Source organism: Hoplias malabaricus, chromosome 4, assembly GCF_029633855.1.
Source record: "Hoplias malabaricus isolate fHopMal1 chromosome 4, fHopMal1.hap1, whole genome shotgun sequence".
In the NCBI taxonomy this organism is placed as follows: domain Eukaryota; kingdom Metazoa; phylum Chordata; class Actinopteri; order Characiformes; family Erythrinidae; genus Hoplias; species Hoplias malabaricus.
The window spans coordinates 9,218,166-9,234,367 of record NC_089803.1 but is presented as its reverse complement, the minus strand read 5'-3'; the positions used below and the strand labels follow the sequence as shown (position 1 = coordinate 9,234,367).

The 16,202-nt window shown below is 39.9% G+C and overlaps 1 protein-coding gene across 1 annotated transcript; it reads left to right on the top strand.

Annotated features, from left to right (window-relative positions):
• The first annotated feature begins 306 nt into the window (after nt 1-306).
• LOC136693809 (zinc-alpha-2-glycoprotein-like) lies at nt 307-15,627 on the top strand. The gene is made up of 6 exons (XM_066666983.1): nt 307-503; nt 4,124-4,408; nt 5,927-6,217; nt 9,126-9,413; nt 9,553-9,645; nt 14,069-15,627. Exons 1-6 carry the CDS (start codon nt 440-442, stop codon nt 14,167-14,169), a joined length of 1,122 nt encoding a protein of 373 aa, XP_066523080.1. The 5' UTR covers nt 307-439; the 3' UTR covers nt 14,170-15,627.
• Nucleotides 15,628-16,202: the final 575 nt, after the last annotated feature.

The window sequence follows — 16,202 nt, the reverse complement described above, 5'->3', positions numbered from 1 at the left end:
CCCTACAGTCCAGTTTACATACCTTAAAAATTCTGGGGTGAGGGGCATGGCGTAACCACAAACATCGCATTGACCCTGAGACCCTGCTCATCAACACAAGCTTTTAGAAACAGCTCCATATCAGCCCTGTTTTTAAAAACAAATTAAAAGGGTTCTTTAGTCTCTGGGTCGTCTCCAGAGCCTTTATGACAACTACATATCTCGAAGCCAGCGACGTGCTTGAGTCGTGTTTAAAATGTTCTTCCGCCCTCACTTGGAGCTGTACCTCCCACTTGGAGCTGTCTCCGGCCTGCAGAGATACCCTTCTCAGCGGATGCGACTCTGGTCTGGGAAAAGCTGTAATGGCGGACTCTGTTTTTGGCGGACTGTGTATTTGTTGTTGTTTTTTTCTCGGACCCTGATGAACTGAGATGAGCGATTATCGGAACTCCTGTGTAAGATGCTCTTGGACCGGGGCTGGTGTTGTTTATTCACTATCTTGGTCGCTGTTCTGGTTCAGAAAGGTGAGAAACCGCGGTGTATAAACGGTCGAAGTGAAAGTGAAAGTGAGTCGTGTTTTCAGAAAATTTAACTATTCAAATTGGAAAATGCTGCCTTCGTCAGGTGAAATTACCCGTTATAAGATAAGTCTGTCTGGCTGACTGCAGCACCGGACTGACCTATGTCGGTAAAGATAGGTTTATATCGGATATTAAGCGGATATTCGGGTTCGCTCTTGCTCAAAAACAACGTCCTAAAATCTCTGTACAGTACAACTTTAGTTGTAGATGTGTACCTCGTATAAATGTCTGACTGTAACAATTTAATGTTTGAAAAAAATTAAATTGAACTAAGGCATATTTTTATGAAATAAGGTTTGTAGTATGTTGGTTCGATATGTCTCTGTGAACCACGCCTGTTTTTATAGCTTTAAGTTACATGAATGCTTCACAGTAGTGGTTTCTTGGCTGTATAATACGTGCTTTTGAAAGCCGTGTGCATTAGTGACAGCTCACAGTGCACGTTTGAATCGTTTGTCATGTACAGATAACACCTGAGATTTACATGTTCAAAGTGTACGAACGCAGTCAGTCAGTCTAATGTGATGTGACATGGGAACAGTTCTGTCAGCATACACTCTTTTCAGCATGGTGTGCTGTGCCTCAAATGAGCTGTTTATCAAACCTAAGCACACACACACACACACACACACATGGAGAGAGAGAGAGATTCTTGTAGAAACTGAGCATGGTGTTGATAGTATCAGCAAAGCACAACTAAAAACTGTGAAATTACCAGGCAATTTAAGGACACCGGCTATTTCCTGACATAATTTTTCACATGCATGTCTGTCTTTTCACGACATATGGAGTAGATCTGCAAATACTTTTGGGAAAACAGGTCGTGAAATTGAGAAATAGGATCACAAGACTGCCCATGCTGTGAGACAAGTGACCAAAAATTCTTACATGTCAGAAATCCATCCGATCGCCCAACTGGTCAATCAGGGCTCATTTGGGCAGTTAATCAGACTTCTCACACTGCACGTCAGACGTCAGCCAATATCTGGGCCGATTCTGAAATCCAGTCGGCTACGATCATATCTGGCTTAAAATCGAGCTAAAATCTCAGTGTATTCATGACAACAAGCCGCACTGTGAGCTGCACCATAAGCTTGAGATTAGGGTTTTAAAGCGTGCGTCTGGCGTAGATTCTCTTCGTATGTCAGTTGATTTTTGTATAGCAGCCTGTGTCTTGTAAGACCTGTGTCTTGTCTTTTTTGTGGTTTAAACCATCAAACAAAAATTCTATTCGCGGTCCAGGGACTGAGCACTACAACAAAACTGTCAACCTCAAGATTTCAATATGCCTTGAGTTTTCTAAAAAAAATTAACCCTCTGGTTATGTTCGTTTTTCAGGAACAGCAACGATGTTCGCGGGTCAGTTTGACCCCGGTGCATGTTTAATTATCCAAAAGATGTCTGAAACTAAAAAAAAATCCCAACAAGCAGTGTGAATATGTAATTACTAACTCCATTACTAATTATTCAATCAATATTTAGTGCAGTGGTGTTCCTTACCTCTAACAGGTAATGGTTCAATGTAATGGTTCAATTAGGATAATTCACTCGTTTTACATAAAAAATATAACTTTTTTTTATTTTTCACCACTTTATTACTTTTGAAAGACTGGCTGTCGATTCATCCTTTGACTTATAGACCCCAGCCAGGATGAGGAGCCCCAAATATGCATCTACATGTGTTTTATTTAACATTACGCTTAAAAAGTGCTTTTCTAGAAACCCAAGGACGCTTTTGAATCAACACTCAACATTCAGTCCACACACACTGTCGAGAAGCAGCAGCTAAATGCGCAGTGTACTCTCAACCAGGAACGACCGTCCACCTGGAGGACTGCATCGAGCACTAGGGTTTCACCCAGGACAGAGCACTGATCCATTTCTGGGCACACACACATTCACTCACACAAACAGACATTCTTTCACATACACACTCTTTCACTCACACACCAGGACAGTTATGAGAGAAGCCAATTCACCTAAACTCCATAATTTTTGGACTGTGGGAGAAACCAGAATCCCCGGAGGATTTGTCATTCATTTATTGTTTGTAACCACTTATCCAATTCAGGGTCTACTCAGAATCACTGGGCGCAGATGGGAACACAGCCTGGAGGGAGCGCCAGTCCTTCACAGGGCGACACACACACTCACATATTCACACCTACGGACACTTGAGTCGCCAATCCACCTACCAACGTGTGTTTTTGGACCACATGAGGAAACCGGAGCACCCAGGGGAAACCCACACAGACACAGGGAGAACACACCACACTCCTCACAGACAGTCACCCGGAGGAAACCCACACAAACACAGGGAGAACACACCACACTCCTCACAGACAGTCACCCGGAGGAAACCCACGCAGACACAGGGAGAACACACCACACTCCTCACAGACATTCACCCGGAGGAAACCCACACAAACACAGGGAGAACACACCAAACTCCTCACAAACAGTCACCCGGAGGAAACCCACGCAGACACAGGGAGAACACACCAAACTCCTCACAAACAGTCACCCGGAGGAAACCCACGCAGACACAGGGAGAACACACCACACTCCTCACAGACAGTCACCCGGAGGAAACCCACACAGACACAGGGAGAACACACCACACTCCTCACAGACAGTCACCCTGAGGAAACCCATGCAGACACAGGGAGAACACACCACACTCCTCACAGACAGTCACCCGGAGGAAACCCACGCAGACACAGGGAGAACACATCACACTCCTCACAGACAGTCACCGGGAGCGGGACTTGAACCCACAACCTCCAGGTTCCTGGAGCTGTGTGACTGAGACACTACCTGCTGCACCACCGTGCTGCCCCAATATCAGAATCATTTGAATCAGAATTTAGCTCAAGATAGCCTTCGTCTTCAGACACATCCTCCTCTATTTCACTGTCATGATCAATGATGATTCCAGAGCCTCGTGGACTGTCATCATTTTGGTTCGGCTGCTCATTTTGTAAAGGTCTGTCTGACACAGTGTAATGTTGGTAAGACTCCAATGCAGAGAATCTTTTATGTTTTGTCCCTCCCCTGTTTAGTGTCCACTGAATGTGGGTGGAGTTTTCATGCGAGAACATGAAGAGTTCATGTCAAAAGTCATAACATCTGCACCTGTGTAACTGTGTGTGTGTGTGTGAGATTGGGCTGAAATGTGTCTCACAGTTGCAAACAAAGAAATACTCTGACATTTCTGACACCCTTTTACCTCCAGTTTGACTGCCAGGTCAAATTGACCCAAACAGTATCTATGTAATATAAACATGCAGGGGGTGGTTGCAAATATGTGAGATGAACAATTTTCATATTATATGTTGATTACACTAATTAAGGCAAGCAGAAGAAGTTTCATACTGAAAAAATAATTTTAACTACTTTTCCAAGATCTTCAAACTTTAAAATGGGTCAATTTGACCCCAACATAACAGGAGGGTTAAACATTTGTTGTGATTAGCAGATGCTTACATAAAAACATAAATGGTTCTCAGTGTGTGTTCTAGCTCTTCTGAAAATTCCTAACAATAAATCTCATTTTACTTCAGTCTCCCAAACTCCAGAGAAGCACTCTCTGATCTACTACTACACTGAACTGGCGAAGGATCTTTCCCCTCTGGGCTTTACTGAGTTCACTGCACTGGGTCTGCTCGATGACAGGAAGCTGTACTACTACGATGGTAAGAACCAGATCACTGGTGCTGAGCAGGACTGGAAGAAAGAAGACTTGAATGTGGATCACCTGATCCAAAATCCTGAGGAGCTTCAGTGGTTAAGAGACTGGTTTAGAAAACAGAGCCAAATTGTGGCGAACTGCACCTGGCCGTGTCCTGGTAAGTTCCTTGATTTGTAGCTGTGTCCTACTGCAGGACGATATGAATAAAATACACACTGTGATATTTAACAGTGCCAAAGATTGGTTGGTCTGGTTTCAGTGATCAGTTGTTAGATTACACTATTCCTTTATTCATCAGAACATTAAGAGAGGGGACAAAAGATGGTGGTGTAGTCTGCAGTCGGCTTTCCTGAGCTCCACACCACTCTGTGTCTGTTTCTAATATAATCAAGGATATTTAAGAGTCCTTAGGTGTTAGTCATTGTAATATAAACATTGATATATGAATATTTTTGAGGCACTCTGACACTTTGTCGTCAAAACTCCCTGTAAAACTGGTTCTGAACGTTCCAGTCATATATCAACTTATGAGCAACTATCATCACTGGGTAATGTACACACATATGGTAAAGAACCTCAGTTTATTGAACAGTTTATTCATACATATATGTAAAGAAATTTGCCCCTTGTCCTGTTTTTAATTAAAATTGTATGTTTGAAAAAGATATTTGCAAATTCTCAAAATAAGCAAAACAAATCAAATGTACTACGGCTTAAACATCTGTTGTTTGCTGGCTTGGCATATTCTGGGCAAGGAATACTAAGGCTACGTTCACACAGCAGGTAAAGAAGCCCAGTCATATGTGGCTGTGTGAAAAGAACAATTCACATTGAATCTGACTTTTTGAATCTGCATTCTGAAAGACCAGGTCAGAATTCATGTGATTTTCTCTCCGGCTGCTGAGAATAATCTCTGGACTATGATCCAAAGCATTTTTGTTTTCATTTTAATGTGAGGTGTTTAGGAAGTGGAAATGACCAAGTCAAAGGATTTTTGTTTTGTAAAAAATACTGGAAAACGAAAAACCTGTGAAACTCCTGAAACCAGGTTCCTATTTATCATTTATGAGAAAACATGTGGAAATTTGTATAAAGGTGTTGTTTTTTTTAAATAACTTTTTTTTAGTAGTTCTATATCAGTCTGATATTGTTCGTGTCAGTATGAAGCTGTATAAATGTGGCTCATGGAAATATTAAATTAAACTCATTATGTCTGTGCTCATCATCTTCTCTTTTTAGACTCGTGTTTGTGACAGACCCAGGAAATTTGTGCTTAGAGTGAAAGAAAAATCAGTTCACGTTTTCATATTCTATAGGAGTCTTTAATTAATACTCTGTTTTTAACATAGAACTCATTTGGAATAAAAAAGGGAGGTTTTTTGACACTCTGTTTGTTGGGATTGAAATAAAATATAATATTGTGGTCAGCGAAAATCATCGCAGTTATCTCAAATAATCACATTGATGAAATTATGTAATAATCGCGACAGGTCTAGTAACATCAAAAATGTCTCGTGGAAATGAGTCTTATCAGAAATGACTTGTGGAAATGAGCAATGTCGGAAATGAATCATGTAAGAAATGGTATATTGATAAAAGATGTCAATATAAAACTGAATGACCTAACGACTGTAAACCGCTAATCCTTTATCCCATATTTTTATAATGATTTTAGATCTTCATGTGCTGCAGAGGAGATTTGGGTGTGAGGTTGAGGAACATCAGGATGGATCAGTTCAGTTTTTCAAGGCCGTTGAAGAGTATGGCTTTGATGGAGAGGATCTTATCACCTTCGACACTGATGCCCTGCAGTGGAAGGCTGAAGTTCCAAAAGCCAGAACAATCAAAATGATTTGGGATAAAGAACAAGGGAGGAACCTGAGAACCGGCATTTACCTTAAGAATGAATGCAGAGAAAACCTGTTTAAATCCCTCAGCTTCAGCAGTGGGAGAAGAAAAACACCTTGTGAGTTCTTCACATTAGTTTTTAATTTTTTAAATATTTATTTCTGTGAACCATTGGTTCACAAAAATGCACACACAATATTTATGAAAGTGATTAAATTTTTTTTTGACTATTATGTCAAGTGTAGCTCATTGGAGGAGAAGTGTTTGTCATCCCTAAACAATTCAGTTTAACTCCAGAGAGCAGGTCGTCTACATGGGAGTAGAAATGTTAACAATTCGTTTAGTACAGAATCTCTGAAACATCAAGCCACTAGGTGTCAGTATAACAGCTGCTACATAACATGAAAAAGTGGAGAAAATGACTGCTTCTTTAAATTCCAGCTGTCTTCACAGGTACCTGACCTACATGACAAAAGTCTGACAGAGAGCCAAGCATTGCTTATTAGAACAATATGCCACGTCCCCTGTTATATATATATATACAAACAGGATTCCAAAAAAGTTGGGACACTAAACAAATTGTGAATAAAAACTGAATGCAATGATGTGGAGGTGTCAACATCTAATATTTTATTCAGAATCGAACACAAATCACAGATCAACAGTTTAAACTGAGAGAATGTATCATTTTAAGGGAAAAATATGTTGTTTCAAAATTTCATGGCGTCAACAAATCCCAAAAAAAGTTTGGGACAAGGCCATTTTTTACCACTGTGTGGCATCCCCCCTTCTTCTTACAACACTCAATAGACGTCTGGGGACAGAGGAGACCAGTTTCTCAAGTTTAGAAATAGGAATGCTCTCCCATTCATGTCTAATACAGGCCTCTAACTGTTCAATCGTCTTGGGCCTTCTTTGTCACACCTTCCACTTTATGATGTGCCAAATGTTCTCTATAGGTGAAAGATCTGGACTGCAGGCTGCCATTTCAGTCCCCGGATCCTTCTCCTACGTAGCCATGATGTTGTGATTGCTGCAGAATGTGGTCTGGCATTATCTTGTTGTAAAATGCAGGGTCTTCCCTGAAAGAGATGACGTCTAGATGGGAGCATATGTTGTTCTAGAACCTGAACATAGTTCTCTGCATTAATGGTGCCTTTCCAGACATGCAAGCTGCCCATGCCACAAGCACTCATGCAACCCCATACCATCAGTGATGCAGGCTTCTGAACGGAGCGTTGATAACAACTTGGGTTATCCTTGTCCTCTCTGGTCCGGATGACATGGCGTCCCAGTGTTCCATAAAGAACTTCAAATCGTGACTCATCTGACCACAGAACAGTCTTCCATTTTGCCACACTCCATTTTAAAAGACCCCTGGCCCAGTGCAAACGTCTGAGCTTGTGGAGCTTGCTTAGAAATGGCTTCCTCTTTGCACTGTGGAGTTTCAGCTGGCAACGGCGGATGGCACGGTGGATTGTGTTCACTGACAATGCTTTCTGGTAGTATTCCTGAGCCCATTCTGTTATTTCCTTGACAGTGGCATTCCTGTTTGAGGTGCAGTGACGTTTAAGGGCCCGGAGATCATGAGCATCCAGTAGAGTTTTATGGCCTTGACCCTTACGCACAGCAATTGTTCCAGATTCTCTGAATCTTTTGATGATGTTATGCATGATTGATGATGAGAACTTAAAAGTCTTTGCTATTTTACGCTGGGTAACACCATTCTGGTATTGCTGCACTATCTTTCTGCGCAACAATGGTGGAATTGGTGATCCTCTTACCATCCTGGCTTCAGAGAGACACTGACACTCTGAGAAGCTCTTTTTATACCCAATCATGGTGTCAATTGACCTAATTAGTGTTAATTGGTCTTCCAGCTGTTTGTTATAGGCTCAATTTCCTTTTTCCAGCCACTTATTGCTACTTGTCCCAACTTTTTTGGGATTTGTTGAATCAACATATTTTTCCTTTAAAATGTTACCTTTACTCAGATTAAACTTTTGATCTGTCATCTATGTTCTATTACGAATAAAATATTGATATTTGCCATCTTCACATCATTGCATTCAGTTTTTATTCACAATTTGTTTAGTGTCCCAACGTCTTTGGAATCCGGTTTGTATATGTTATAACCAGATATACTAGTTTTTACCACAAATACTAGTTTAATGTTGTATAGATATATTTAACAATGCTGTCTAATGCATGTGAAAATTAATTTTTACCTATAATATTTGATCAAATTAAATATTAATACTTTGGCTGAATGATTTAAGGGGCCTCATATAAAATATGATACATTTTTCACTCTCTGGTCTTCAGGTTTTTTATTTTAGGAGAACAAGTGCCAGAATAATAATTATTGTGAAGTTTACAGAAGTCGTACTGACCAGATCTCTTACTGCTCTCTCTACACGGCTCTGGCTGCTCTGGGTGTCCATGCAGAATTTTGCCCAAAATTAATCAGTACCATATTCGCTATATACTTCACCCCATAGAGAGCAGTGTAGGGAATAGAAGCTCAAAAAAAGATCCTTAACATGACAGTAGTCTGGGGAAATATCCCACCATCTTGAAATGGGCCGTACAGAAAAAAACCTAACGCTGATTGGACTGTGATACTTATGGTGGGACAAACCGTCTGGCAGAGCGTGGATAATACAGAGCCATTGGTGTTTATTGTAGTAGAATGAAAGGAAAAAAATTCCTCCCTTTCCCTTTTGGTGGTGCTTCACCCCATCACCCTCATGAATGAACCACGCTTGTAGAAGGGGACCCCAGTGGTTTAGCTTATATTTAGACGTAATAATAATAGTGATAACATTAACCCAAAACCAAATGCACTGTTGGAGAAAATGTGCTGGTATTAGATCTGGTCCAAGATGGGTTAGGGGTCTTTTAGCCCCAGTTTCCCTTCTAACACACAGTATCTACTGATGGTAACTGTAGCAGCTGGGTTTTTTAAGCCACTTCACATGGTAAAGATTTACAGTGTACTTCCATTTTCTTTCTTTTCATGCAAGCTGAACCTGGTTTCCATAATTCAGTGTTCCCAAAAACGTCCTTTGGAAAAACCAGACTGACACTGACCTGCATGGCCTCGGGCTTCTACCCCAAAGACCTGAAGATGAGACTGAGGAGATTCAACACTTCACTCCCTGATCATCTACTAACATCCTCAGGAGTCAGACCCAATGGTGATGGAACCTACCAGCTGAGGAAGAGTGTGGACGTCCAGGAGGAAGATGCAGCAGGATACGACTGTAGAATAGAGCACAGCAGTCTGGACTCACCAGTCACTGTTCCCTGGGGTAAATAATGCCTTTTAAATATGAATCCCCAGACTTAAAGATACCTGAGATGATTTTCATAGATGCATAACAGGACTTCAGTTTTTAAATTGATTTCTTTATTAACCTGTAGTTTGTTATTTATTTATTTTTTAAACAGATGGCAGAAGGCGAGACTCTGAGGGGAGGCATCGGATCGTATGGGTAGTTTTACTGATTGTTGTTATTGGGATCATCTTCTTCGTATGTAAATGTAAGTAGTTCCACCTGATTATTTCTGTTTTATCCACTCACTGAAGTTTGAAGTCCTGGTGTTTGAGTAGGTCAGTCACACTTTAACAACCCTAAACACTGTCTAAAACAGGATAAATTAAATTAAGGATAAAATAAGTTGTGGTTTTTTACCTTGCAAATAAGAAATTCAAAAACAGTAGCCTAGGACAGGGGTGTTCAGTTCCTGCCACAAGCACTCTTAGGTTTCTTAAACATAAGTTATTCAAATCCACTGACCACACAGGAGCACTTTGCAGTTATACAATTACAGACTGTAGTCCATGTAGTGATGCATGAGCTAAGTAATTTTTAAATTACTGATTAATTATTAATTATTTATTAATTAATCTACTAGTTGGTTAAAGCATATAACTTCATTCAACTATGAATATGCAATTTCCCAAAATTAAAAGGTGAGTTCTTGGACTTGGTTGTACACTTGACCTTTATGAACAAATTCAACACAAACACAGAACACTGGTATTGTACAGAAAAGTTGTTTATTTGGAGAACAATAGTTTTCACAACATGAGACTAATAATTAAAATTTCATAGATGGGCAAATTGGTGAATCAATTCTCTTTATGACCTTCAATGATGTGCATTTGAAGGAAATTACTGTGTAGAGTGTGTTAACTAAGACTATTAAGAGATTAATTACGACTGGTTACGACTATTACGACTAAAAGAGGCGTGTAGTCGTTAAGGTTAAATTGGATCTCGCATTCACCCTGAAAACACGCATGAGCGCCTGCCAGACCACTGAAGAATGAGCTTTTCACAGTGGTTCTCCAGATGAAGTTCCGGTCTGAGGTTGGGATCCTGACAGTGCCGACCTTTAGCTTCTTAGTTAGGGAAACTGAAGGCAATCTCTGGTGGAGCCCTGAGAAGCGGTGAATCCTTGTTGGAGGTCTCAAGCCTTTTCGGGTACGCCGTCAGTTGTCGATCTGGGCTGGATGGTCTTTCTGCACTCTAGATGGTGGGCGGTGGCTTGATGAAACGCTTGTTCCTGGGTGAATGCTGACATCTGGGAACTATACTTCTGTTCTGTAAAAACTAATCTCAGATGTGCTCACTTGTTGGGCCAAAAACAAGCTTTTGTGGAGCAACAAAGGACGAATAAAAGAAATAAAGAAACAAATAATATTTTTAAAAAATACTATATTTTTGCAGAAGGCTCAATACTTAAAATTGTGTCAGTTCTTTTCTGAGATTTTCTTGGTGAAGTCAGAGTTTTTCTCAGAGCAGTTGACTGCTGTTGTGGATCTTTGAGTCGATTCTCTTTGTTGAAGCTTGGCTTTTGCTGTCGTTGATTCCATTCTCCATTCGACTCTTGACTGACTCAACTTATTCTGAGCGCTGTCTTTTCATGGGTTACTTGGCTCCCTCCTCATTGCACCCTGAGATTTTAGACCAAGACATTGATTATTTGTTCATTCGTAACGGAGTGTATTCATGATAAAATATGTTTCTTAGTCACTTGGTTTTTCTCCTGGTGTGTTTTTCTACAGAGTGTTGTACATAGCATATACACAGTTTTAAAACAAATACAGAATAATACATGGAATAAGGGAAGGGTTTCTTTCAACATCATGTTAAACCAGGCACCTACAGTTCATCCCCTTATTCATTCAACTGAGTGTTGCCCGTGGAAACAAAAATGTGCATCTGTACAAATACAGGTTGTATTATATCAGGGGTTTCAGGAACAGGAGTATGTTTTACCACCTGGATTTGACAAGATTAAATTGTAGGAAGGAATTGTCACAGACGCTAGAACAAAAGACTGCTTTGATGTCGTGTGGCGTTGTAGCTTAAAGCTTCATCCCATGTCGTTGCAGTCTTTCTTAAAAGTTTGTTTGTTTGTTTTGTCATTTTAATTGTCGAGTGAAGACTCTGTGTTATGTTGTAACATGTATTATTTTTAAAGTTGAAGTGTAGGAACTCCATGTTTTTAACTTTGGTCAGGAAGACAGGGAATGTCTTGATTGATGGTTTGATTGATGTCTTGACCCTTTGTGGTGAGGTGGATCAGCTCAGTAGACTCCTAGGTGTGGAGTCACAAGGTGTCCTGTGAGTGAATTTCTGTGTTCATGAATATAGAATTGACTCCAAAGGTTGTGGGGGAAAGCCTTCCCCCCTTTCGCTTTGATCATCTGGTCCTTGTAGGAGAGGCAGACCTGTGGTCTGACCAAAAGGTCAGTTTTTTTACTTTTTCCTCAAAAGGAAAACAGAACATTTTAATTTTGGACATCAACTCGAGAGGTGTTTGATTTAAAATTTCAGGTCCTGACTTCACTACATCCAGCACATCACTCTTTATGTTATTAATGTTAGATAGGGGTTAGATAGACACCTGCTTTTCTTTTCTAAGAGGCTAATGCTTTGCTAGTTATCAGTCAGGCTCTGTCCACTGTGTGAGTGTACAGAAGAGTACTGTGTGTGTGTATTATGTGGATTAGCTCATTAATATTATAGAGTTATAGAATGAAACAACCAAAGGGATCAAGAGATAAATGATGCTCACCCAACTCCTAACATGGTGTGTGTGTGTGTGTGTGTGTGTGTGTGTGTGTGTGTGTGTGTGTTTTATTAAAGCAAACGTCATCCACAAGATTGTCATAAGTTTTAAGCTGTGAATATAATGAATAAACACAAAGCTTATGAAGGGTCTGTGGAAAAGTTTGACTAAGGAAAAGCAACCAAACTCCTGTGTGCTGTGACACCACTAAAGGAAAACATGTTTTATTATAATAATATACATTATTTAATGAAAAATTATAGAAAACAGTGTCATTTTTGTTGGCCAATTCACAGTAAAAAAATTTGCCCATAATGACTCAGCCTAATTTCACAATGAAGTTCAGAAATACTTTAGCTTTATAAAGAGACCAATCAACCCTAACCCCGCATTTTGCGGGGTAGAAACACACCTTATATAATCAGCTTTGTAAGTCTTGAATGTCTGAATGTGTCTGTGAGCTCCGTATACCGTTAGAAAGCGCAGATCCTACCATTTCTAAAAATAGCGCTCTTATCGCGGTGCTGTGAAGCCTCTGGGAGTAATCCAGTGTGAAAAACCACCTAAAAATCAAGGCGCTCCTTCAAAATTTGTGTGTCATGTTCGTCATGAAAGATTCTAATGATATTCGCTAAAATCAGAAATAAAGACGCTGCAAAGGAACAAGAAAGACGGCGTTTACTTTCAGTTTCGTTTTGACTCAAATGATGTCATCTCACGCTGTCTCTGAGCAGAAAAATGAATCATCAGCAAAAACATATTCCTATTATTGATTTATAGGTTTTCAAGGTTTTTGTAGGTTTCACATCAAATAATAATGCATTAGATCAACAAATATAAACTAAAAAGCTTAAATAATTCTTTATTGTGTATTTTTATCTTTAATAGCTATATACATAGGGTTCCTGCAGACAGACATGGATGCAGTGTTTTTTTTTTTTTTTTTTTTTTTTTTTGCTTTTGAATTAATTGTTAAATTTCTAAGGTGTCTCATTGTGTGATTAAAATGTTAATTGTGGGTGTTAATTTACGCGTGTGTGTGTGTGCGCGCACTATGTTTGTTTCTGTGGTATTTCATTTGTTTGCTAATATGTTCATAGTGATTGCAATTGTGGAAGTTAAAGTGGTTGCTATGGTATGTCAGATGGTTGCTGGGGTGTTGCTTAGTAGTTGCTGTGGTAGTTCATGCGACTGGTTCATTATTATCATTGGTTTGATGTTGGTTTTGTGGACAAAGTGGACACCATAAGTCCATGCAGAAAGCTGTTTAGAAACGCACATCACACAGACAGGCCAAACACTCTGGACCTGGAGTGCTGTGTAACGTCCTGTCTGTTTTCCTCACCATGTGCTCATGTAGCACATGGCTCTGGTTGTTGTTCTTGTCTCTGCCCTAGTCCCGCCTTAGCTCCGCCCTCTCATCAGTGTCTCCTTTGTAGTCCTGCCCTCTCGTTATTGTCCCCAGGTGTTCCTTGTCAATACTCTGTGTATATAGTCCCTTTGTTTCAGCGTTCACTTGTTGGTTCTTGTGTGCGTAGATGTGTTTTTCTTTCTCTGCGTCTCCCATGTCTACCCCTGTTCTCGGTTGTCTGTCTGTCTGTCTGTCTGTCTGTCTGTCTGTCTGTCTGTCTGTCTGTTTCGTTCGTGTGGTTAGTTTGTGAAACTCCTTGCTCGTGTTTGTTTTGTTTTTGGTCCTGTTAAATAAAAGATTCCTTGCCTTTACGTCCACCTCCCTTGTCTGTCCTGCCCAGCCGTGACATGCTGCTAGTATCTCAGAAACTGTGAGATGTGTTAATGGACAAATATCTGGCAGAGAAATAATAATTATAAACAATCAATTGGACTCATTGTTGAAAAATAAACATCTTCTGTTTCTTTGCAGGCACAAGCGACTCAGGATGCACCTTTGAACTGGAGGGACTCCTAGGTATGCTGAGCCTTATGCAGACTCGGGCTCTACATCAAAACCCTTACAACTTTTAAGATTCAGCCTTTGACTTTCTTTTTTTAAAAAACTTCAAAAAAGGTCCATACCTACACTAAGTGGTCGGTTCGAACGTTATGACCAGCATTAGACCAAAAGATAACTCTTAAATCAGTTAAAGAACCCCGGGGAGTGGACACCAAACCTATCAACTGATAGAACTCCCTGGATCAGAGTTCAATCCAGCCGGAACAGCATGGACCAACAGTGCCTCCAAGTGGACATTTGGGAAATCATATGTCACCGAGAGCACCCGGTTCTCTCTCTCTCTCTCTCTCTCTCTCTCTCTCTCTCTCTCTCTCTCTCGTTTATCGCTGTCCCAAAAAAAGATTTATCTTGGATACTTATGCTTTTCTGAATCCAGTTATGCATTATGCAATGTTTTATTATTGTCCATCATATGTTATACTCAGGTGAATATATACTAACATTTGATGAATTAATGTGCCTTTTCAAATCACCAAGACCAATTCCTTTTTCAAGTTAAAAGAATGTTAATTAATCTCTAATAACTAGAATAGTTGGTATAACTATATCAGTATACTCAATGTATTATCAGAGAATGTCTACCTCCCAAGTGGGCATAACGGCGCCACATAGAAAACAGTAAAACGGCTGAAAGGGCGCATGTCAGAGTCGAGGAGTCACAGAGAAGTCAACAGAAGTCGCAAGATTCGAGCAGCTGAACGGAGTCAACTCCACACCTTCTGAAAGACTCTGATAACGGACCAATCTTATAAAACTGAACAAGGGATGCTTTGGTCAGTTTAGCATTGCTTAATTTAGTGATTGAGTCAGATAGTTAAACCTGTAGAAATAACTCTGTCAGCTATTCTCAATTTACTTTGCTGTTTGTTTTTTTGTTGCCCAGTCAAAGCCTCGTTTTTACGACTGATCAAAGCAGGTGAAACATATTTTTGGCCAGAATAAGATACCACCTCTGAGATTGGTGATTTTTTTTATGAACGTTATACACGGACTTTAAGACATCACCTCTGAAAATTCGAGACAAAAGAGCCTCTTTTGACACCCCCTTTAAGGGACTCCCCACCAGGACAGTGAGCCTAGAGAAAATTCTCCAACTGATGTCACAACGCTTCCCCCCGTAAGTGATGCCTCCTTGGCGAGCTCAGCCTTAGCAGCTCCCACTGGGAGAACAGGACGAGCAAGGCTTGGACCCTCTGCTGCCACCACGGAATCGCTGTGCCCATCAGTTGGTCGACCTGCTCTAAGAGTAAACTCCAAAAATATAATTTTCAGAGCTGATGTCTAATTAAGTTTCTTGATAAATTTACATATTAATCATTAGTTATATTTCATTTAGCAACACATATTATTCACAAGCCCAATAGCCTAGCCACTTATTAGATTCATAAGGGTTCATCTGTGTTGATCCCGTTTGTGAGATTATGATAATTGTGCTATGTTTATTAACTGATAATTATTCTTTTCCAATAAAGTGTTCTTTGATTTGAAATAATACTGTGTAGAAAGTTTGTCCATAAACTCTGAAGATCCTGAAAACTCACACCCTAGCGTGAATAGTATCCAAATTTCTGATAAATTATCAATATTGTTATTGTCTAAAATTAGTAATAATAATAATTTATCATTGATAACCACAATTAAGTAGAAATAATTCAAGTATTGTTACCACGCTACACCCTGGACAATAAACGTTTCACTGATGTATACAAGGTTAGATCTTTTTTAAAGAAAATACTGCTCATACACCCTTAAACACTATGATTGAGTTGATCTATCCTGAAATACCAACAAAGCCCACTGTAATTAAACACACATCAGTAATTATGTTTCACATGAATTGTAAGAGTCTCTTGGCCAGCACCTAGAATCCCATTTAAAATGTTTTCATCCGTTTGGATGTTTGCCCTTGTATTGCTTTCATAAATGGATTCATGCTCAATATAATTTGTCTTCACTGTCAATGGAGAGAAGATACCACTCTTGGAAGAGCAGCCAATGTGAAGCCTTAGAACGTTGTATTATGCCAAGCTCTCAGAATGGAACA